This window comes from Amphiprion ocellaris, chromosome 5 (assembly GCF_022539595.1).
Source record: "Amphiprion ocellaris isolate individual 3 ecotype Okinawa chromosome 5, ASM2253959v1, whole genome shotgun sequence".
Taxonomy (NCBI): domain Eukaryota; kingdom Metazoa; phylum Chordata; class Actinopteri; family Pomacentridae; genus Amphiprion; species Amphiprion ocellaris.
In genome coordinates, this window is record NC_072770.1 from 1,911,590 (window position 1) to 1,935,878 (window position 24,289).

The following is a 24,289-nucleotide window of genomic DNA, read 5'->3' on the forward strand; positions in this document are numbered from 1 at the left end:
CTCAGTACTGACTGATTCCAAATATTTTTGTCCTCTGAAGAATTTAGGAATTTAAAAACATTCAATTTATTTTTTAAATATTCTCACCCACAAAAGAATTCAGGTAAATGTCCCCCTAAAATCTGCTCTGTTTGGAAATTCAGAAGTACATCAGCATTTTTGTTTGTACTTAAAGAGTACAAACAAAAAGAAAAATCATCTCTGATATTAGATCATTCTGAAGGGTCATAGGGCATTCTATAAGTGTTATAAGGAAGAAAAATAAAATAGGCTTTGAGGAAAATTCGCAGGAGTTACACTATATGTGCTGCAGCTGCAACAGTCTGCATCATAGTTAATGTAATACTTCTGAACTCAAAAACAATAAAAAATGTCAGGTTTAGATTTACCTGCTTAGTCACTTCTTTTAGGATCAATACCTGAATTCTAAAAACAGTTATTCATTTGCAAAACTGGCAAAAATATAGCCTGACAGTGAAAGGTTTAACCAGCATTGTGTGAACCTGTTTGGCTTGAATATAATGCATATTCATTCAAATGTTAGTCCAGCACTGGAGCTTTACCACAAGCATATATGTTACTACTTTAAAGTCAGACAACTTCAGAAACATGAGCTCTTTCGTCTCTGGTCTTGAAATGAGGTAAAATGAATGTACTGCTGAGCGTTCTCAAGCCGTTACATTAAGTTTCTAGAGAAACTCACAAGAAATTTTCCAACACAAAGTGCTTGAGACTCCGGAGACTCCTATAGGTGCAGTTTCAGGAAAACATGTCATGGTGGAAACCTGGTATGGGTCTTAGATACATGTTAGCTCCCATTTGCTGCATGTCTCTTGCTATTATCTGCTATAGTATCTGTCAGTTAAGGCGCAAAAATATCCATCTCATGGTCCCCAAAAAGTGAATTAAGTTGTTGCTCTTCATAATTACAAAAAAAGCTGATGTATGATGATGGTCCACTACAACAGTGTTTCTCAACTGGTGGGTCGCGACCCACAAGTGGGTCGCGGGGCCGTTTTTGGTGGGTCGCGAGCCTTTTTCTAAAAAGAGAGAAAAATAAAGATAATCCAATTTAGTGGCGAGTCATTGTAGTTCCCCTCCGCACCCGCAGGGGGTCGTCGTGTCAGCAGCGACCGGTGAGGACACTCGTATTACTGTAGAAGAAACTGCATGTTTTCATAGCAACAGCAGCATGGCTAAACGAGCAACAACAGCTGGACGCGGCGGGGAAAAAGACAATGACGAAAACAATAAGCACTCATCTGAATAAACTTTTCGAGCGGTTTAGCGACTACTTTCCCGATAAACAACCCGAGGACGACTGGGTGCGCGACCCGTTTGGAATAAACATGGAAAGCATCACGTTGCCTAGCAGCGATGAATGTCAGCTGGTGGAGCTATCATGTGACCGCACTCTCAGAAAGAAATTCACAGAGGTAAGCCATTCCCAGTTCTGGTGCAACGATGTGATGAGAGAGTATCCCTCCATTGCTAGTCGAGCTGTAAAAATCCTCCTACCATTCAGCACCACATACCTCTGTGAATGCGGCTTCTCAGCTCTTGTTCAGCTGAAAACAAAATACCGAAATAAACTGAACATTGAGCATGACCTCACAGTTGCTTTATCATGCATACAGCCAGATTTTGAGACTCTTGTAAAGGCCAAAAAGTATCCTCAGCTAAGCCATTAGAACTTCATGTAGTTCTGCAGTACTTTTATTGTGACTTGTGACTTTTGTTTATTTGTAAATGCTTAAAAACACACTTTTCTTTCAATATTGCACACTATTTTTTTCCCCAAATATTGGCTTTCAAATATAGTTAAGCCCTTTGAAAAATGTTTTATTGTGTTTACATTTTGAGATTGATCAGAACATTAAGCATTTCTTCACTTTAATAATTTGTTGAATGCACTTCATCAGTTTTCATGTTTTGGACTCTTTTGCACATATTTCTATACATAGTTTCTCCAGCTACAACAGCAATGTTGCAGACTTGTGCAGTATTATGAGAAGCTACTGGTTTTGTTGAATTGCACTTTTTTTGTAGAAAAAAAAATGCACTTTTATATATCCTGAGAACTACTTGAGGCTATTGTTCTACTTGTTTCAAAGTCCTCAGTACTTGAATTAGTATTGCTGCTTGATTTTGAGTTGTTGTGAAGTACTTCAGTTCAGGTTTAAAAGTTTTGTCTTCGAACGCTCAATCAATAAATTGTTGATTTTTGGAGAAATATTGTTTGGGTAACGACTTGTCATTTCAGTTTTATGGTGGGTCCCAGGCCCAAACCAGTTGAGAACCACTGATTTAAAGGGTGAAAATATTTGCCTGTTACATTACAGCAGGGATTGTCAACATTTTTCAGGCTATGCCCCTTTCATTCCATGTATTAAATTGTGTTCTGAATTCTGCTGGATGTTGTGATCTGACTTTAATTTTCAGCTACATCGTTTGTTTTAAAAAACAATTAAATATGAATATATGAAATATATGAAGACAGATGAGATAAGCCTTTTAGATAAGTATCAACTCAAACAAAAAGTGCTTTCTATTCAAAAACTGTAAGGTACTGTATTTAAAATGTAATAATAAGTTTACATGCAAGTTAAAGTGTCAGATGTAGCCTAATTTATGGCTCCACCGCCTTGAGAGTGCTGATCCCATCAGATATTAGACGCTCAGCAGGTTGTGGCTGGTTAGCACTTGGATGGGAAACTATGAGCAAAGACACGGTGCCTGTGTGGTGGTTTGTGGTCTTTGGTCCAGCCATGCTTCAGTCTGCTACCCCCAAGGACAACTGTGGATGTTTATGGAGCAAAGTATGGAGCTGTCCTTTCACAATACTGTTATACAAATAAGACTGTCTTCTGCATCATGGATGAATTTCTGGGGATCACAACCTCCAAGTTGAAAAGAATTCAAGATTACCAAAAGTTTTTTCTTAGAACAACAAAAAATATTATGCATTTTTATGACTTATCTATAGTGAAAGATCTGTTTAATATCATGAAGATGTATTTGACCATGTATTTGACATTCTTTCATAAGGTTTCCCCACTTGCTGCCACATCATGGACCCCAGGAACAAGACAAGCTGGGGAGGAGTTTATCAACTATCAAGTCATGCAGGTGTCTCTTCAAAGCCAAGAAGACCTTGACATAGAGCACTTCTGGGCAGAATTGGCAAACAGGAAACACAAGGTATCATGTTTATACACCAAAAACACAATGGAAATAAGCTCTGATCTGCTTAATTTAATTTATTTTTATTGATTTTAGAATTTGATGGATTTGAAATGTTAAACATAAAAATCTGCAAGCGCTTTTTTCTTCTGTGTTTCTGGTTTGTTTTGTACAGGTGACAGGACAATGCCAGTTTGAAAGGCTTGCTAAAATTGCCAAGAAAACTAGTCTGTTCAGCAGAGTTGGTATTCTGATTTGTTTGAACATGAAAATTGAAAAAGCTATACTTGACATGAAAATACACATCAGACCAATCGTGTGTACCTCATTATGTCTAAATTTGTAATTGTGAATAAGCTGAAAATGCAATTTGTTGTTGGTACAACACAGTTGGAAAAACCCACAGGGTTTCCCAGAATACACAGCAGGGGCAAGTCCTCATGCTTTCTTTCCCTTGACCTACAACTCAGCTACCATCCCCTGTAGCTCAGCAGGTTAAATGGACGACTCATAAACAGGGGCTATACGTAGTGGTCATGGTTTTGAATCCAGCTTGTGCCTTTTACTGCAGGTCCTTCCACCATTCTTCTCCCCACTGTCCTACCTCAATAAAGTCAAAAAAGTAACTGAAAAAAAAAACTTGGGGTTGTTTAGCTTTTGGTAGTTCTGTGGCTCACACTATTCAGCTAATAAACAAGTTTATATTGACCAAATGAAGAATTAATAGTAGTGACTATTCACAGAACTATGTAAAAGTAACTGGTACAACAATGAAATATGACTTGTAGGACAATGAACTAGCAAATTGTTGAGACAATTCCAAAATTTTACAGCAAAAGGTTGCCTTGAAATTTTAAGTTTTCCCAACTATTCTTTTTTTAGGGTGTACCCCACTCAAATGCCAACGCCCAACGAGTGTTTTCACTGGTTGGACTAAACAAGACTCAGACCAGGAACAGCCTGGCTCTAGAGGGAACACTCTCCTCTATTCTGACTATTAAAATGGCTACTTTGGAGCTGTGCCATGAATGCGAAACCACCCCAGAGATCATCAAGGCTTCAAAAAAGGCCACCAGGGAGGACAACATGGCTCACAAGAATTCCCTGTTCTATTCCTCTTCCTGTTTACAGTTGTGCCATTTATTCTGAGTTTACAGTCTTTATTATTTATTTTTGGGCCTAGTTAATAAGTTATTCACAATGCTCCTGTGAGGTCCAGTCAGACCTGGTTTAGTCCTGGGCTTAGTCCATGTCACCCTGTTCCTGTGAGGTCCAGTCAGACCTGGTTTAGTCCTGGGTTTAGTCCATGTCACCCTGCTCCTGTGGGACAGACTTTAGTGTCTGATTGTAATTCTGTTCAGTGAATGGATAATTTAAGTTATGAAGATATGTTTTGTTTTTGCTTAAGCACTTTTTTATTGTTTAGCTGGCTGATGTGGTCAACTTGAAGCTGTTGAGTGTGTGCATTAAAATCCTCCAAGACAAATGTTACAAAGTGGTTGCTGGAGTTATTTCAATTATGCAGATATTTATGGAAAATACTGAAATGTGTTGTGCACATCCAGCAACAGAACTTTCATCCATATTTTACATGAAGAACCATTTTCAATACTGCCTGCCCTTGCTCTGTTTTTTTCCGCTTTTTTTAAAGCTCAATGTTTTTTGATATCCCTTAATGTTATCTCTATAATAAGATTTTAACAGGCAAAATGGTCTTAAAATATACCAGAATGCAGGAAATAGGATCAATAATTTTCAAAATTTTTCTGGGGGAGGACCCCCCAGAGCCCCCGTCAGGATCCTGCACAAACCAAATCTCACTCTAAGGTCTGGTCACAAGTTGGCAGCCCTGCGTCATAGACTGTGTATATTTAAAACATGTACAGTATATGACTTAGGATGCATAATTTCAATCAGGCATTTTTGTAGGCACGCCTCGTTCGGGTCCTCAGAGTAGACATTGCCGCGGTGCATCCTGGATCCTTCCTTTCCAACCCAGGCTCGCTTCTGCAATCATGGGTATGGCTCCAACTTCATCCCAAATACTCAATAATTCTGCATAAAGCGCTGGTTTTTCCTCATTGCTGTTGTATATAAACAGTTAACGGACTGTTGGGGGCTGTTTGTGTCGGTAAAACCCAGAGTTAGATATTAAAAACTGACCGTATTTGTGGTTGGTTTTCGTCGCAACGTGGAGCGGCCATGACATGTCGGAGCTGCTAGCGCACGTTAGCGCTGTTAGCTTAGCATAGCGAGCTTTAACCTATTAGGGTTAAGTCTGATCCCACACTGTTAGAGTGTTTAGATTAAACATAACTTCGTAAAATGGCTTGAGAGCCCAACTATTTGTGTAATTCTGTCTTTAAAGCCAGATATTGAGTTTGTATAGCCGATTAGCTTAGCAGTAGCGCCGCTCGCAGCTAGCTCTGTGGTACATCTATGAATATTAATTGAATATATAAACTGAAGGGCTGTTTTTTGCGAGGCTATGTCACATTTATTTCAAGTGGTTATCATCAGTTAGGTGTTAAACCATCCGTTTGTCTTGCTTTCGATTATTAAATCTGTGTTTTAAGCCGTCACATAGCTTGATCCTTCTCCGTGGTGAATATTTGTGCCTTTTTAACATTTTGAGGTTTAACTAATGAGCCTTAGTGCTCTGTAGACATGATGCTTTAACTCGTTTTTGCTGTTGTCTGAGCTTCTCAAGTTTTTCCGTAGAAATCGATAAATATCTAATGGTCTTTGACCAACTGAGCTTCTTCCTGACGTCTTCTGGTGTTGGAAAACTTGGATTTGTCACAGCCAAGAAATGGGTCTGAAATGTGTTATATTGTGTAAACTGTCTGTTGGGGTCAGACTATCGGGGTTTTGGGCAGATTTATCTGTTTAACCTTATCTAACAGTCAGAGGGGAAATGGGTTCTCAGATCTTGGTCTGAAGGGGTTAAGGTCAGTTTACTTGGTAGTGTGAGGAGTGTACAGATGGATCTGAACTACTCACCCAGATAAGAGTTTAAATCAGGATGGTTATGATGATGACACTAATCATTGTAGTCCTGGAGACTGACATTAGCCATAGATTTTAATACTGATATTTAAAATTTTACTTCCTTTTCATGTTAAGACTAGACAACGTGTGTTGGCTGCGTCTTGTCAACCATTTAATCATCTAGAGTATTTTTACAACTTTACATTTTGCCTACATTTTCTTTCCCCTTAAGATGGTGTGAGGAGTCACATTTCTCCTTCATCGTGACAGATGTCATGACGATCTCGACATAGTGTGTGATGTGTGGTTATTTTCAGATCTGGTAGTGTTCACATTTGACATCTGTAATGATGATGTACATGATGCAGATCAGGTTCTGTTCCTCACTGGCATTGCTTGCTTGCATTTTGGCTCTTCCAGTGAAGTTGCAAGAAAGATTTGCTAAAGAAATGTGAGGACAGAAAAGGCAAAGCTGCCAAATGACAAATCCTTAATTCCATAGCATCAGTCTCAGGTGACACCGCTTAGAGTTACTATCATGAAAGCCCCCATAGTGTTGCTTACACAGAAGGGAAGCGTCCATTAGAATATAGAAATACTTCATTTTAGCTTTCGCAAAGGATTAAGAAAGTCTAGCAGTTTTTCCATAAATGCCTTGAGTTAATTTCTTTGATCTGCAGCAGCACTATGAGGTTCTAGGATGTAGACCTTTAAAAGTATTTGTCAAGAATGTTACAAGGCATTAAGCTCAAACTTTATTTCCTATTTTTGTTTCTTACAGGAAAGTGTCGTGGTCTGCGTACTGCCAGGAAGCTCCGCAATCACCGCCGTGAGCAGAAATGGCATGATAAGCAGTACAAGAAGGCCCATCTGGGCACCGCCCTGAAGGCTAACCCCTTCGGAGGAGCTTCTCACGCCAAGGGAATTGTTCTCGAGAAAGTGTGAGTACTTTATGACCTGCTGAAGTTCAAGTAACATCACAACACTAATCCTGACCCAACAGCAGAGAGCCAATCATTTTTAGGCTTTGGTCTCTTCTTCAGAGAGAACTGACACCCATGTGGGTCTCTTTAGAGCTTTTTAACCAGAGGTCCTGACTCAAGTCATTACACTGGATGTTAGCCTCTGAATTAAGTTGTTGTTACTGGAAAGATTTTTTTCTATTGGTCGTGGAAATTCTGCTGTCACTGTTGAAATATTGTATCAGAAATATTTCATAGAGTTGAGGGTTTGTTTGCAGCATTTTAAACCTTTTTGTTCTTATTCCTGGCATTGAATTCCACTTCATTAACATTATAGCTTGTCATTCAGCGACCTTTACTGGACCGATGAAATAAAACTGATGTTGTACATCTCAGTTGTTTTCAAGTTCAGTGTAACAACAGTTGTTTCCCCTCTGCAGTGGTGTGGAGGCTAAGCAGCCCAACTCTGCCATCAGGAAGTGTGTGAGAGTTCAGCTCATCAAGAACGGCAAGAAGATCACCGCCTTCGTCCCCAATGACGGTTGCCTCAACTTCATCGAGGTAAATGACGGCAAAAAGTAGCAAAACACAGTTCAGGTTTCATGTTTATGTCAAGAGTGCAGCAGAGAAGATGAGCTGAATCTGTAATCTCAGCGTCATATGCTTCTACTAAAATGTTTGATCCTCTCAGTATTTTACAGCTTGTATAAAATTCCATTGACCTGGTGTCTGTAGGTTCTGTTAGTCCTAAAATGTCCAAGTTGCATCAAAAGAATAGATGTTTTTTTCACCATCATTCATGTCACAAATCAGATTTTTATTTGTTTTCTTGCTCTAAAAAGTTGCTGTATATATAAATCAGCTTTTGTAACCATGTAAGAGAAGCATTGGTCTTGTCCTTCCTGACGTCCTCTCCCTTCTCTGCTTCTGGTCCTGCAGGAGAACGATGAGGTTCTGGTGGCAGGTTTCGGACGTAAAGGTCATGCCGTGGGTGACATTCCTGGAGTTCGTTTCAAGGTGGTCAAAGTGGCCAATGTGTCTCTGCTGGCGCTCTACAAAGGCAAGAAGGAGAGGCCCAGGTCATAAAATGTAGAGGCACAAAATGGAATAAACATGTTTTCAATTACAGCTTGTTTCGTGTTCTCATTTGTGTGTCTAAAATAATTTCTTCTCAGAACATATTTTGACAGGAAATAAAGGCAGCAAATATATTTGGTAACAGATTTTTTTTCTTAAACACCTGTGAGTCTGACTTGTTCATTAGTAAGACAGAGCCATCATGAGACGCAGCTTTCAAACATGAAGTTTAGGCTGGGGTCTGAACTGTTACTACTGAATAATCCCTGCAATCAGCTGCACAGAAGTTGGAAACTGGTAAAGATGACTAGCTTGTCTGTTGTTTCGTGTTTCAGAAATATAGCTGTGGGTCACAAATAGGTTTAGTTTTAAGCTTTAGTAGACAATGTTCATGTGTGCATTGAATGGCATTAAACAGGTGGTTTTATAAACACGTTTATTTTTAAGGGGCCAGTCAGCTTTGGTAATTTAACTGCAAATTTGGTAAGACAATTTGTGTGGAAGTACATTTCCTCCACGTTAACTAAACATGACCAAATGACAGACTGTAAGGTGCTAGCAGATGTAATAACATCTATAATACGCGTTTTTGCTTTCACTCAAATATGGAGCAAAATGTCCTGTTAAAAGTCTTGTGTTGGCAGACAGAAACTTTTTCAGGAAACAAAATATGTCAGTGAGCAGCAACATGAGCAAAAAACAAGCATGTCCACTAGATATTGTTGGCTTGTTTTGACATATCTGAACAAGAAACCTGTACTTTCTTTAAAACTGAGGCTGCAGATAGAGGTGATGGGTTTTTCCATCTCAGATCCTCAAGGACCTTCTGCTCAACTGGCTCAGATTTGCTTGAAACTTTATTTTATAATAATCTGGATATTCAAACTGATAGCTGTGAATTTTAAGGTTGACATTCTTTCTGGGGTAATTAAATGAAAAACAAAGCAAGTTTATCCACTTTCAGCATTCATTTATTTATTTATTTGCACATTGAAATTTGAGAATGTTTGGTTGTCAAGATCTCAAACTATTGAAGATTAAAGTCTTGTATATTGTGTTTATGTGATTCATATTGTAAATAAGGTTTAATTTAACTAAACCAAACCTGCAATTGTTAGTCCATTAATCAATTAGCTAATTGCATGAAAATTAACCTGAAACTATTGTGATGGCTGATTAATTGGCTGATTCTGCTGTTTCTCTGTTTATCTTGTTTGACCACCACCTTTGATCACTCAGGGCAAAATTTTATGACCTTTTTTTCAATATTTTCTGACATTTTCTACACAAAACATTCATTAATACACTGCTCGTCCCAAAAAAAAAAAAAAAGTCACAGACTCTTAATATTTCATTGGACCACTTTTAGCTTTGAGTACGGCACTCATTCACCATGACGTGGTTTCAATAAGCTTCTGCAATGTCACAGCATTTATTTCTGTCCAGAGTTGCAGTAATTTTTCACCAAGATCTTATTTTGATGACAGGAGAGTCAGACCGCTGCACCAAGTCTTCTCCAGAACATCCCAAAGATTCTCAATAGGGCTGAGGTCTGGACTCTGTGGAGGACAATCCATCTCATCCCTGATCCACTCATTCACAATGTGAGCCCATGAATCCTGGCTTCGTCATCTTGGAATATGCTCATGCCATCAGGGAAGAAGAACTCCACTGATGGAAAGACCTGGTCATTCAGTATCTTCAGGTAGTCAGCTGACCTCATTCTTTGGGAACATAACGTTGCTGAACCTGACCAACCCCAGATCATAACTCTAACCCCCACAGGCTGGTAGTTAGTAGCCATGATGAGGGCATCACTTCATCTGCCTCTCTTCTTACCCTCATGCCCCCATCACTTTGGAACAGGGTAAATCTTGACTCATCAGACCACATTTCTTCCTGGAAGATGATGGTTCTCTGCTATCCTTCACGTTTTAATAATGCGTTGGACGGTTCTTAACCTGATTTTAGTAGTTTCATCTCCTTAGTTGTTTTCTTCCAATATTTTGACACTTCTGAGACAGATTAACATCCTTTCCATGACCACAGGATACTTCTTCCAACATGAGAAGCTCCTCACTGCATCAGTTAAGGATTAAATAGGTTGCTGTCATCGCTGTAGTAATTATCCAATGGAAGACTCTAAACTGTTTAGTTAAATCCAGGTGGTGGAGTTTTATTTGGACAGTGTATATGAGGGAGTGAATCTAGCAGACAGCATTCCCACAAGTCTGGCTGGGATTACCTACAAATTCTAATAATGTTTAAAGGTTTATCCTAATGTTCAGACAGCATTTTAAGGATATCTATGATTTCAAACATGCTTCAGTAAGACAGAACATTTTAACTGCAACATTCAGAGCATGTTTGGAGAATGTTCCCAGGCCCACAGGTTATATTCCTCGATAACAAAGAGGAATGTTCTCAAACCAACATTCAATCCACGTGTTTCAAGGTGTTATCATGTTTCTGGAATGTTGTTGAGAGAGAATATTATATAACGTTCCCACAAATATTCTACAGTGTAACAAGATAAAGGAATATTGTGTTTTAATCATGTTAGGGCCTAATTGTCTAATGTCCTTATCACCAAGGAATTTTAGAATGGCTTTAATCATCCATCCTTTAATAGGAACATCCTGGGAATAAATACAATTACTTTACTGTCAAAGCATTTCTAGAACTGTGCAGAACTTTCTCAGAATTTTTTAAGAATAAATGAATTCTAGCTGGGAGATGAATGAACGATAAGAGGCACATATACTACTAGACAGAAGGTAGTGAACTGTGCTGTAATGTTTCCTGCAGTCACCATGATTGTCTCACTGCATGAACTTTTCTGGAGCAGTTAAATATAGAAGCAGGTGTCAGATCGCCTGACCCAGAGTGCTGTAGCCACACAGCTGAAACATGGAGGTCCCTGAACCTCCACCTGCAGAATTACCACACTTTCATGACCCTCCTCCGAAACATATTAGTGTTCATCTTGAGAGTAAACAACATGAATTTATGTGTCAGTCATGCTGTCAAAAACACCAAGTGGAGGATCAGGGAAGCACCAGAGACGCACTGAGAACCCATGTGGGCACAAAGCTCTGGTTTCAGACCTCTCCTCCTCCTCCTCCTCCTCCTCCTCCTCCTCCTCCTCCTCCTCCTCCTCCTCTTCCTCTTCCTCTTCCTCCTGCTGACAGCTCTCAGCAACAACAACTTTGAATCTGCAGGGACAGAGCGACCCAACACAAACCCACAAGGTAAAAAACAAAGTGAAGCTGAAATATTCCTCAAGTTTTGGTGGTCAGTTTGCTGCCTGTGTGGTTTTAAACTCTGGTTGAGGTCAGGAAGACACTGACTGCTGGACCGTTTGCCTCTTTTACATTCACTTTTCACCTCAAGATATGAAGGTTATTATTATTCCTGCTTCCTGATACTGAATATTAGGGTCTGTGTGCTTAAGTGTTCCTTTGTTCTGGATCTGTTTAGCTTGTCTTAGACCCTTTAAGTTGAAACGAAGAGGACTCTTAGCGTTATATTTGACATTCAAACCGTAGCATTGGTCCAAACTGAAGTCCTGAAATGAGAACACTCCCTTTCCTCTCAGTTCTTGATGAGATGTTGGAAAACTGCTCCATGCTGACATGATTCATGCTGCCAGTCTCCCATTTCACCACATCCTACTGGGCTCACATCTGCAGACTGGGCAGGCCAAAAAACTCATCGTGATCTGATGTGTTATCCTGCTGGAGGGCGGTTAACTGTGGCCATAAGAGGATGCACATGATCAGCACCAACACTCAGACAGGCTGCAGCATTCAAACCATGACTGGAGGCTTTAAAGCTCCCATGTCAGCAAACAATGAAATTCTCACGTCTACTACAAAGAGTGTTAATTTCATCATTGTTTTTAACTCATGTGTTTGACTCATTTTACAGTGTTGTAGTTAGAAAGTCAGTTGTTTAGCAGTACCAAACAGCAAGCTGGAAATCACAATCACAGTCAGCATCAGAATCTTCTTTAATGGCCAAGTACATATACAACATACAAGGAATTTGATTTTGGTTGTTGGCGTCACCCTAGGAATAAAAAAAAAATTAAATAATAGAAATATATATATATATATATATATATATATATATATATATATATATATATATATATATATATATATATATATATATATATATATATACAATAGTGCAAAACGACAATAGCCAAAGTGAGAGCAATAGCTGAAGTAACAATGTAGTACAAAATATAGTACAGGCGCAGTACTGTACAGAAATATAGAGTCAGCAGTATTTTAGCTGAAAGTAGCTGCTGGTTAACATGTCGTCTTGAATTGCTGAGTTTCCGGTACTATTTCACCCTCATGCTGCTATTTGACAAACAAATCATAGAAATGTATGAATGAGAACAGCTTTATTATTAATTTGGCTGTATTGAAGTGCAGTATATGTGAGCACAGAGAGCAGGAGAGAAACAATCAGATGTTTCTACCATTTCTGAATGTCTCTCAACTTTACATTTTCAACATAACTCTGATGTGTGGGCATGCCATCAAAGCTTATGGTAACATTAGCCACTAACACAAAGGATTTCCCTGTTGTTGTGGAGACGTTGCCATCAATCATTTGCATAAAAATAATTGAAGGTAATACTAATGGTTTGGTGTCCACATGGCCGTGTGGTACAGAATCACACAGTTTGGTTAAACAGAGCCTTGATGATCACACACAAGTTTTCACAGGGTCAGGACAGTCTACGTGGACGTCATCATGGAGTTTGATCGATTTGGGATAGAGGATGAGGATGATGAAGACGATGCAGCCACTCAGTACATGATTGAACAGAGTCTGCTGGACAGCAGCAAACATAAGGAGACAAACAAAGAGGAGACGGCACGACACAGCAGGTCAGCGCAACACATTTTAAGATGTTCAGCTTCCTCCTATATTCTGTAAATGATCCAACAGATCTGATCATGTCTGCAGTGTTTAGCATCTCTCCTTCTGAGGGGTTTATTGGAGTGCAGCATCAGTCAGACGTTTGAAGACACCTGGTAGTTCAAGGGATTTTACTAGTTTTACACCGTACAACAAAGCTGAAGACATTAAAACTGTGAAATAACATTACTAAGCATGACTCCAAACTGTTGTCTGTTAACTCATTTGTCTAAATAAGTTTATTTTACTGATTTTACTGAATCAGTTAATCTTTCACTGATTTACTTTTCTAAATCAAATAGATTTTATCTGAGCTGTAACATTTTACATCAAAGATAGTGAAATAAATCAATAAATATTTCTATTGTGTTAAATCAGTTTTAACGAGTGAAAGTATTGATATTGATACTGATTTTTAATCTGTAATTACTTGGTAAAAAAAGCAGTGAAGCTTTTCGTTGTTGTTTTTTTATACCCAGCAGCTCATAAAATAAATAAAGATCTAATTACAGTAAATATAACTCAAATATAAGTATTATAGCTAATTTTCTGTGGTTCAACTCCTGCAGTTTCCATGCAATTACATTAATAAAATAAATTCAACTTATTTAACTTCCTTTTACTCTCCATTTCATTAGTTTAATTAACAGAAATACTAACTGATTTATTGATCATCTGACAGAGTGATAAGCTGCTTTTACATTAAAGTAAATAACAATAATTAATTCATATTTAAAATGTGATTTCTAAACAGAGGCAGTGCTCACTGAACAGACTTAGAGGACAGCAATGGATCTAGAAGAATTGTAGTTATTGATATTGTTTTGCATAAATAATATTTAAATGGAATATTCCTGTTTAGTGTGACAGAGTTTAATGTTCTGTTGTGTTTTTCTTTCCATGCAGCTCTGGTCCTGGGGCCGCCGACATCACCAAGGTGTTCACTGCTATCAGACAAGGTGAGACAAGGTGGGATTTGTTATTAAAGAAAGCAAATTAAACTATCAGGTATTCAAGTTTCAGCCTTCCTTGGTTAATGTTTGATTTAGTGATAGTTTACAGCTGAATGATATGTTATAATGCCAGTTCAAGTGGTTTCTTATAAACCTGGCTGTAACAGAGACCAGTGACCACATTATCAGATCATTTACTAACACAGTAAAAATACTCCATTACAATATAAAGGGTAGCATTTAAAATGTTGCTCAGAAACAAAAAAGTATAGTCAGAACTATTTATCAAAAAGCAGTGGTAGGGAACAATTCTTAACAGTTTTGTGGTAAAATTTACAAAATAACCTTTAGGTAACCTATATATTTAGATTAAATCAAATCTTATCAGTCACACCACTAACATCTTTGCATTTAATCAACAAAAATGTAGTTGTTAAGGGGTAAAATGGTTTTATCTCCCACACAATTCTTTCTGTGTTGTCATAAACCTGCTCAGTTGAATGTTCCTGGAATACTTTGTAAACAATCATGGAGGGTTCTAGTACAACCTTTACTGAACAACAAGCTGGTAGAAACGCAACCTTCACCTTGGGGAACCTTTCAGGAATGTCCTCTGAAGGTTCTCTGAAGGTTCTCTGAAGGTTCCACATAAAAACCTTAGACATCCATCTATCATCTATACACCACTTAATGCTCATCAGGGTCATGGGGGGCTGGAGTCTATCCCAGCTGACTGAGGGTGAAGGCAGGAGACACCTGGACAGGTAACAGTCTATCACAGGTTCACCTGGACAGGTAACAGTCTATCACAGGTTCACCTGGACAGGTAACAGTCTATCACAGGTTCACCTGGACAGGTAACAGTCTATCACAGGGCTACACATAGAGACAAACAATCACACTCACATTCACACCTACAGACAATTTAGAATCACCAGTTAACCTCAGCATGTTTTTGAACTGTGGGAGGAAGCTGGAGAACCTGGAGAAAACTCACCATGGAGACTCCATGCAGGAAGTGCCACTGTGCAGCTCTTAACCTTAGAAACATTTGGAAGACATTCCCTGAAGATCTTCTAAATGTTTCCCCCAAAAAACCTTCTGTAAATTCTTAGGGAATATTTCCTAAAAGGTCTCTGGAGGTCCTTATAAAGTATCCCTGGAGGTTCTCTGGTTCCACAAAATAACCTCGACAAATCAGCAATCTTGAGTCAGCAGTCAAGAACTGGAACATTTAGGGAATCTTGTAAGGTTTCACAAAACAACCTTCAGGGAACATTCCATGAAGGTTCTCTGAAGGTTCCACAAAAACAGCTTACAGAACAACAAGGTCACAAAAACTATGACGTTCAAGGAACCTTTGGAGAGCGTATCCTGAAGGTTGTCTAGAGGTTGCTTACAGTGCTGTGATAAATGGTCACACTTCAATGTTTCATATCAAACCAATTTTAATGTAAGACAAAGATAATCCATGAGAACACAAAATGCATTTTTTACAGGATGATTTCATTTATTAAAGGAAAAATACTGTCCAACCCATCTTGCTGTATGTGAAAAAGAAATTGCCCCCTTAGCTACCAATCTACCAAATGACCAAATTCATTTGGCAGTTGGGTTCAGTTTCACCAGTCAAACCCGCAATGGGTCCATTGGTTTGCTGCAAGGATCAAACCACTCCCCACCAAAAAGAACATAAAGGCTCATCTGGCATTTGAAACAAAATATCCAGATGAACCCTAAAACATCTGGGATAACATCCTGTGGACTGATGAGGGGTTGTAGAGACTATAAAGCAGAGGACTCAGCATACAGGCCTGTGGAGAGCCAGTACTGAGGCTGAGGGCTGTAGAGATGTGGGGGTCCACTCTGACCATCTGAGTACCGTCTAGCAGGAAGTCCTTTATCCACAGACATGTGGAATAGGGAAGCTCCATGTCTATCAGTTTAGAAACCAGTCTGTAGGGGAGGAAGCAGAGCTAAAGTCTATGAAGAATATTGTAGCTCCCCTGCTGCTGAAGGTGGGACAGTACAGCCTGGAGAGATGTGACCATGGCGTCCTCAGTAGACCTATTAGCTCTAAATGAAGGTTTAGGAGCAGCCGAGTCAAAGTCTGGCCTTGAATCCAATTGAAATGCTGTGACAAGACTTTAAAATGGCAGATCATGATCGAAAACCACCTAATGTGGCTGAATTAAAACTATTCTGAAGAGAATAGTGGGCCAAAATTCCTCCAGGGTGATTAAAAGACTGATCACAAGATTTAACAAATGTTTAACTGCTGTTGTTGCTGCCAATTGCTTTTTATATCCAGACAGTTTTACAACTGATTCTTGATTTGTGGTGAGAATCAACAGCAGTTCTGAGCCAGTGTAACTACTGACAGCTGTTCCAGTTTAATGTTGTCATCTATTGGTCTCTGCAGGGGACGAGAAGCTGCTGAAGGATTTATGTGTCCGACAAAAATACACGTTTTTACAGACAGATGATAGAGGCTGGATGCCTCTCCATGAAGCAGCAGCTCAGAGCAACCAAACCATCCTAGAGCTCACATTTAAAGGTTTGAATCAGCTTTACTGACTCTGTGGAGCTTTACAGTAACACTGATCAGGTGTGATGATCTCCAGCTTCAGGCCCAGACTCCATGGAGTGTCGTACTCTCTGTGGTCAGACTCCTCTCTTCATGGCAGTGGAACAAGGTCTGATAGAAAATGCCTCCTTCCTGCTCAAACATGGAGCCCAGCCGGACAGCCAGGACAACAACCAGGACGCCCCACTATTTGCAGGTAGGCTGAGCAACATTTCACTGTCTCAGTGCCTGTTCAGATGCTGAAACTCCCTGTTCCTAGAAACAGGAGCAGTGTATGAAGTCAGCCCTACTGTGATGAACCGGTGTCAGAGTGATTGCAACAAGTGCAGATCCAAAGTGAGCGAGCACAGGGTTGGGTTCCGAGTGTTTTCTGGAACAGATCCCAATGTTGTTCAGGCTTATTTACAAAATAAACCACAGCAAGAAGCTGTAATATGGGGTAATCCATCTTCAGCTATGAATCATGGACTGTCCTTCTCTGCAGCCATCCGTTCAGACCGCACCGACCTGGTGAAGCTGCTGCTCCTGCGGGGCTCCAGGGTGAACCAGGAGGGCTGCCATGGCCGCTGCCCCCTCCACGAGGCCTCACGACTGGGCAGAGTGGGACTGGTCACCATGCTGTTGGAGGCCGGAGCACGACCGGACCCCCGCAGCCACTACGGCCTCACACCGCTGGCACTGGCTGCTCAGGGGGGACACCTGGAGGTGGTGGAGATCCTCCTGAAGAGAGGTGAGAAGCTTCAACCAGGCCGTTTGGAGGCTGATCAGCTGATTGCAGCCGCAGCAGGAATGTTCCATCACAGGAACATCTCATAAAACATGTTTTTTAAATGTTGGTTTGAGAACGTTCCTCCTTTTTCCTATTGGAACATAACCTGTGTTCCTGACAATATCCTCTGAGTGTTGAAAAAGACGAAATGAACATGGAAATGAAAATATTCTTCAAAAAAATATTAAAACTTGTAGGTAATGTTAGGAACCCAATCTTTACACAGATAGATATATTATTGTGTCTTTGCCAACAGTTAGCATGTTGTTAGCATGTTGTTTGTCCTGTAGGGGCGGATGTCTTGTCTCAGGCCCAGGATGAGGCATCCATCTTGTTCGAAGCGTCTGCGTCTGGAGATCCGGCCGTCATCAAGCTGCTGCTGGAATATGGCGCCGACGCCAACATTGCCAAACACTCGGGACACATGCCGATCCACCGAGTCGCACACCAAGGACACCTGCAGTAAACTCTTCATCATAGAAGATGATGGGTTTTTTTTTACATTCTAACAATCTTATCACATTTAAACATGTTTTCCTCTTTATCAGGAGGGTCTAATTAAAGCTGGCCTCTGTACAGTCTCTAAAGTTTTACACTATCTGAAGTATTCAATATCCAAAGTATTACATAATCTGATATACTGCAACATCTAAATTATTACAGCTGTTTGTGTGTACATATTTTTATGTAGGTGTCTTTGTTCATTTATTTTTCATTTGTGTAATTGTTGGTCTGTATTATAACATTTGTTCATGTGTTTGTGTATATTTATGTGTGTATCTATCTGTGCATGTTAACTTTTGTGTTTATCGTGCATGTGTGTGTGTGTGTGTATGTGTGTATTTGTCTGTGTGTGAATTTATTGTTTGTGCATGTATCTGGGTGTGTGTATGTTTATGTATATACATTTATGTGTGTATTTGTGTGTATGTGTGTGTATGTTTACCTTTGTATGTGTTTGTGTTTATTTGTCAGTGTGTATTATTTATTTTGTCAATGTGTTATTTATTTTGTGTGTTTGCTTGTGTGAGTATTTATCTGTTCGTGTATTTTTCTGTTTATCTTTGTACATATGTGTGTGTGTGTTTATGTATTTAACAGTGTATTTATTTGTGTGTATTTATTTGTGTATTTTTATGTATTTGTGTGTATTCATCTGTCCGTTTTTATCTGTATATTTATTTACATATTTGTGTGTATTTAATTGTATATTGACTTATGCATGTATTTATGTGTTTATATGTATTTATCTGTGTTTGTGTGTATTAATCTGTGTATGTATTTGTGTGTATTTATCTGTGTTTGTGTGTATTAATCTGTGTATGTATTTGTGTGTATTAATCTGTGTATGTATTTGTGTGTATTTATCTGTGTTTGTGTGTATTAATCTGTGTATGTATTTATGTATTTGTGTGTATTTATCTGTGTTTGTGTGTATTAATCTGTGTATGTATTTATGTATTTGTCTGTATTTATCTGTTTGTGTGTATTAATCTGTGTATGTATTTGTGTGTATTTATCTGTGTTTGTGTGTATTAATCTGTGTATGTATTTATGTATTTGTGTGTATTTATCTGTTTGTGTGTATTAATCTGTGTATGTATTTGTGTGTATCCATCTGTGTTTGTGTGTATTAATCTGTGTATGTATTTGTGTGTGTTTATGTGTGTTTGTGTGTATTAATCTGTGTATGTATTTGTGTGTATTTATGTGTGTTTGTGTGTATTAATCTGTGTATGTGTTTGTGTGTTTGTGTGTGTCAGGGCTCTGCAGCTGCTGCTTCCAGTCACCTCTATGTCTGATGTAAATGACAGTGGAATGAGTCCTCTTCACTCAGCTGCTGCAGGAGGACACACAAACTGCATCAAGGTGTGTGTGTGTGTGTGTGTGTGTGTGTGTGTGTGTGTGTGTGTGTGTGTGTGTGTGTGTGTGTGTGTGTGTGTGTGTGTGTGTGTGTGTGTGTGTGTGTGTGTGTCAGTCTACAGTGTGGTGATCAATCACTGCGAGCATCATCAGACTTAAATGTGTGCTTTTAGGTAACAATATAATATTTTGGTGCAATGAATCGGTTTTAATTGATAATTCCATTTTACCTACATGTACAGTGATGCTGCTTGTAGTGATGAACCCACTGAAGCTGAATCGGAAACGTCCCTTTAATCTTGTCTCATGTACTTCAGCTTTTATATTGTATAATATCATTGTAAAAGACACTTTTATCACTGTGTTAGCATGAACTGTTGTGCACCTAAATGTTCACCCTCTCCCTGGACTCCCATCAGGTCTTGCTGGATGCAGGTTATGACCCCAACTACATGCTCCATCCTTGGGTTCGCCGTAACTATGACGATGAGAGGAAGTCGGCTCTCTTCTTTGCCGTCACCAATAACGACGTGCCGACAGCAAAGCTGCTGCTGGAGGCCGGAGCTATGGCTAACCAAGACCCAGTCAAATGTCTGCAGGTACCGGCGTGTGGGGTTTCAGTCGACACTTCTTCAAAACGAAAACAACTTTCTTTTTGCTGTGATGTCGAACCAAAATGTGATTTTATTGGTGAAATACTCAAAATGAGAGTTTTTTTCTGCATGCTCCAAAGTTTGAAGAAGAACCGTCTTTCTTACTCTCTGAAAGTGAGCTGAAGTCAGGCTGTGGTTAGCTTAGCTTGGTACAAAGACTAGAAGCAAATGGAAACTGCTAGCCTGACTCAGCAGTACCTAAAAAGCTCCCTAATTAACATCTTGATTTGTTGTGTGTGTTGTGTTAATGTGTGCACAAAAATAAATGTTACAGCAATATTCAGTGTAAGAGTTACTACTAGAACTACTTGTTGATGGCCATCAGAACAGGGCAGTGAGTACGAGCCGGTTTCTTGTTTCTGCCTGTTCAGAAATCAAAAACACACTCACCGCCTGTGTCTGTACATCCATTCTGACATGCTGTTCAATTGTTTGTCAGGAAGCAGTCCATCAATTAATCATGGATGTTTTGCTGTTTGTTGACTATGTTTTCAAGGTTGCACTGCGTCTCGGTAACTACGAGTTGATCAACGTGTTGCTGCGATACGGAGCCAACGTCAACTATTACTGCAGAGTAAACACGACACACTTCCCCTCAGCGCTGCAGTACGCTCTCAAAGACGATGTAAAGTCACGACCCTGTTGTCAGTCTGCAAAATCTTTCTGAGTCAAATCAGCAGCTTAAGTTCACTAACTTCACTCATGTTGTTTCTGATGTGTGTGTTAGGTGGTTCTCAGGATGCTGTGTAGCTATGGTTATGACGTGAACCGCTGCTTTGACTGTCCCTATGGCAACAGTGCCCACATCCCTGAAGGCTACGAGGGATGGAGCAACAGTGTGATCAAAGACACGATGGTAGCAAACAGGGTGAAGCTGCCCTGTGCTAACTAGAAAGCATGGCTCTGATGGTACGTGTCCACAGGAGTGTTGTTGGACATGAGGGGTTGCACTGATTCCCAGTTCTGGATGCTTAAAAATAAGCAAATAAAAAGATAACTAATCTGATTCAGTCAAACAATGAAAAATTCTGCACTCTTCAGCACAGCCCTGAAGCCAGTACTGGCTCAGATGCAAATAGTCATGGTAACACAACTTCTGGAAGTTTATGGCTGAAATGCAGGCTGTGTTTGCACGGAGTAGGATGAAGATGCTAGTCCTAAAATATTTCAAGTATATACATTCATTATTTAATTTTTTTCCCCTTAATTGGTAAGACTTGTGGATATCTGAAAAGATGTACAGGTTGATTCAAAGTTTTTTGTTAAACTAGTAATCAAAGAAATGTGACTGTTATACTGTACAAAACACACTGAGTTCTCTCTCCTTCTAGTCATGTTGGTCTGTTTCCAAATGAGCCCACAGGGAGTAAAAATGGAACAGGAGCAAAAAACACAGAGAAACAGTTGGGAGTTTAGAACTCCAAAAGTTTTAAGGAGTTTGTGGAGGTGGTGATTCATGCCCGATGCACTTGATTTGCACAAAGTAGCTTAGACTTCAACTGTATGCAGTGAGGTGCAGCCAGTGTGACACCACGTCTGTCCAAATACAATGTGGTGCCACCAGAATGCATTGCACAGCTGTGTACATAGACAATGATTTGGAAGTGTGGAAATAAGGAATCCTGTGGACACGTATCAGAACTTGCTAGTGATACTGTCACCAAAATAGACCTGAACTAATTCAATTTTATAAAGTAATAAAACACATGTAAATGGCTTCTGCTGTCTGTCTGTCAGCGCAGTTCTGTGAGGTGATCTCCGTCTCCTGGCTCAAACACCTGTCGGGTCACGTGGTTCGCATCCTGCTGGACTACATGGACCACGTGACCCTGTGCTCCAAACTGAAGGCAGCTGTGATGGAGCAGAAGCAGTGGCCTGAAATCTGCAGACTGCAAGGTGACTGAAATAAAATCAGTGGGAAAATATGAACTGAATGTAACTTTTTCCTTTCCTCTCCAGAAAACGCCCGCTGCCTGCAGCATCTCTGTCGCCTCCGAATCCGCCGGTGTCTCGGTCGCCTTCGTCTGCGGTCGCCTGTCTTCATCAGCTTCCTGCCGCTCCCACCCAGGCTGAAAGACTACATCCTGTATCGAGAGTACGACCTGTGGGGCCGCCAGAGCTGCACGCCAGGCTGACAGCAGAAAACATCGGACAGAATTCATTTGAAGAGTTAGCTAGTTAGCATATGTAGATACTATGTAGAATGTGCCAGGTTTACTGTCCTGTCATTCTGTGTACAAACACAAGTCCTTTTTTCAGCACACACACACAAAACAGACAGCTGAATTTGGCAAGTAAAGTTTATTGGATTAAAATTTCTTACCCTGTCTTTAATGTGGAAAATGGCCATGTTTGTGTTCATGAAGAAATTATATATATATATATATATATATATATATATATATATATATATATATATATATATATATATATATATATATATATATAATGTATTTGAATATGGCCTGGGCCTCAGTTTGCATGTTTTTTCTGTACATGTATGAGTTTTCTCTGGCTGCTCTGGGTTCCTCCCACAGCCCAAAAATATGCAGAGGTCAATCTGTATTTCTAAACTGTCTGCAGGTGTGAATGTGAGTGGGATTTTTTGTCTCTATATGTAGCTCTGTGATAGACTGTTACCTGTCCAGGTGTCCCCTGCCTTCACCTTAAGTCAAATGGGATAGACTCCAGCCCCCCATGACCCTAATGAGGATTAAACGGTGTATAGATGATAGATGGATGGATGGATGGATGGATGGATGGATGGATGGACTTTGATCTGTAATAGAGTATCTTTACATTGTTGGATTTTTACTTTTGCTTAAGTAAAGGATCTGAATACGTCTCTCACCACTGGCATCAATGTCTACCTGAGGTTAGTGCTACTGAAACAAGGCAGTATGAATGTAATTTTATAGCTGCTGTGTGAACTAGTGTAAAATTACAGTTCTATATTACAGTTTCTAGACTCCTTGCCTCCATACCATTAAAAACAATGACAGCACACAGGGTTTATGACAGTAATGGCAGTGCTGTGTGTCTATTTGTTTTGTTTTAGGCTCGATCCAGACCACATGTCTCCACCTGGCTATGATGACATGTTCATGTAGAATCCAGCAGCTCTTCCTGTTTGCTGCTACGTGGCGTATAGATAATGAAGGATATATATATATATGTATATGTATAAAATGGAAACAACTGCAGAGAAATATAAGATGATCCAAATCAAAATGAGAAACTGTACAAAAAACATTAAGAGATATAGAATGGCTGCAAAGAGAGCACTGCAGCCAAATTGAGGTGCAAAGTTACCAAACTGGACAAAAAAAAACAAAAAACAAGCATAAAGAGACACAAAATGTGATACAAAAGTGATGCAAAACTACCAAAATGAGACAAAATAAGGTAAATATCACAAAAAATGACTTCAGAGAGACACAGAATGTCAATGAAGGGATGCAAAATTCAAATCAAAGGCAGAATTTAAACAAAATAGGTCAAAAACAACCAAAATAAAATGTAAATTAGCATAACAGGATGTAAAACAACCAACATTAGACATAATAGGAGCAAAATAAGATGAGAAAACAACCATGAAGAGACATAAAATGATGCAAAATGGGAAAATTTCCACAAAGATATATAAAATCATGGAAAACATCTGCAAGATGCACAGCTGGAGACACAACAGAACCAAAAGTCACATCTGCATGTTCTTCAGTCCTCTGTGGGACCAGTGGGGACTGTTCCACAGGGGTCCGTTGTTTCATAATTCATTCATGGTCATGTTGGAGTAACAGGTTTTATTTTGACCCCTGCAGGAGGGTTTCCAGAGAAAAATAAACTGTAAAGACTTTGATGCACTAATTTGATCCGAACAACAGTTTCTACACAACAACAGATGTGGAGTACCAACAGCAGGACTCCTCACACCTGCTGCACTGAACACCTGCTGATGAGCTGCCACCAGACACTCACAGCTCCACTTTTACAACTTCTGTCTTGAGGAGGTTTCGTGATATGCATATGACCCTATATGAGGTTCTGCTTATTCACTTAAACTCCAGTGTCCAAGTGCAATAATATGTAATGTTACATGACTGTAACAGCTGTTTTAGTTTATTGCTTCCAGTTGTTTGTAGCAGTCTTTACTATGAATTTATTAAATACCAGCAAATAATGTGAGAGTTGTGTGCATTTCCTCACAACACAACACACAATGGCTAAGCTGTCATACACTGTCACATGTCGCTCCTTCATTCCATTTCCCAGGGTTATCCACCATTCTTTTATCTTTAGTTATTTGTTAC

The 24,289-nt window shown here is 39.5% G+C and overlaps 3 protein-coding genes across 8 annotated transcripts; all 3 read left to right on the forward strand.

Moving 5' to 3' along the window:
* Positions 1-1,004: 1,004 nt before the first annotated feature.
* On the forward strand, positions 1,005-4,811 carry LOC118469155 (uncharacterized). Its single transcript, XM_055010410.1, has 3 exons — positions 1,005-1,436; positions 3,049-3,201; positions 4,066-4,811. The coding sequence occupies exons 1-3, from the start codon at positions 1,239-1,241 to the stop codon at positions 4,330-4,332; spliced, it is 618 nt and encodes a 205-aa protein (XP_054866385.1). The 5' UTR covers positions 1,005-1,238; the 3' UTR covers positions 4,333-4,811.
* A 244-nt stretch (positions 4,812-5,055) lies between these two features.
* On the forward strand, positions 5,056-8,264 carry rps23 (ribosomal protein S23). Its single transcript, XM_023294090.3, has 4 exons — positions 5,056-5,202; positions 6,956-7,115; positions 7,577-7,697; positions 8,076-8,264. Exons 1-4 carry the CDS (start codon positions 5,199-5,201, stop codon positions 8,220-8,222), a joined length of 432 nt encoding a protein of 143 aa, XP_023149858.1. The 5' UTR covers positions 5,056-5,198; the 3' UTR covers positions 8,223-8,264.
* Positions 8,265-11,330: 3,066 nt separating this feature from the next.
* On the forward strand, positions 11,331-22,308 carry LOC111584816 (dynein axonemal heavy chain 12). 6 transcript variants are annotated; one of them, XM_055010404.1, is made up of 13 exons: positions 11,331-11,464; positions 12,959-13,123; positions 14,061-14,113; positions 16,530-16,664; positions 16,732-16,890; positions 17,179-17,424; positions 17,754-17,925; positions 19,227-19,332; positions 19,746-19,925; positions 20,476-20,604; positions 20,707-20,835; positions 21,722-21,875; positions 21,939-22,308. In XM_055010404.1, the coding sequence occupies exons 2-13, from the start codon at positions 12,987-12,989 to the stop codon at positions 22,112-22,114; spliced, it is 1,776 nt and encodes a 591-aa protein (XP_054866379.1). In that variant the 5' UTR covers positions 11,331-11,464; positions 12,959-12,986; the 3' UTR covers positions 22,115-22,308. The 6 variants fall into 6 exon arrangements, with proteins under 6 accessions (XP_054866379.1, XP_054866380.1, XP_054866383.1 ...); XM_055010405.1 differs by lacking the exon at positions 16,530-16,664; XM_055010408.1 differs by lacking the exon at positions 21,722-21,875 and having other exon boundaries at positions 20,707-20,888; positions 21,939-22,073.
* The last annotated feature ends 1,981 nt before the right edge of the window (positions 22,309-24,289 follow it).

Bases quoted from the DNA above. Each gene is read 5' to 3' on its own strand.
- LOC111584816 (XM_055010404.1), top strand. From the start codon at position 12,987: ATGGAGTTTGATCGATTTGGGATAGAGGATGAGGATGATGAAGACGAT. The intron at 14,114-16,529 runs GTGAGACAAGGT...TGGTCTCTGCAG, and splicing joins GTTCACTGCTATCAGACAAG to GGGACGAGAAGCTGCTGAAG. The intron at 19,333-19,745 runs GTGTGTGTGTGT...GACTCCCATCAG, and splicing joins GACACACAAACTGCATCAAG to GTCTTGCTGGATGCAGGTTA.
- rps23 (XM_023294090.3), top strand. The intron at 7,116-7,576 runs GTGAGTACTTTA...TCCCCTCTGCAG, and splicing joins GGAATTGTTCTCGAGAAAGT to TGGTGTGGAGGCTAAGCAGC. The intron at 7,698-8,075 runs GTAAATGACGGC...CTGGTCCTGCAG, and splicing joins GTTGCCTCAACTTCATCGAG to GAGAACGATGAGGTTCTGGT.
- LOC118469155 (XM_055010410.1), top strand. From the start codon at position 1,239: ATGACGAAAACAATAAGCACTCATCTGAATAAACTTTTCGAGCGGTTT. The intron at 1,437-3,048 runs GTAAGCCATTCC...TTCTTTCATAAG, and splicing joins TCAGAAAGAAATTCACAGAG to GTTTCCCCACTTGCTGCCAC. The intron at 3,202-4,065 runs GTATCATGTTTA...TTCTTTTTTTAG, and splicing joins TGGCAAACAGGAAACACAAG to GGTGTACCCCACTCAAATGC.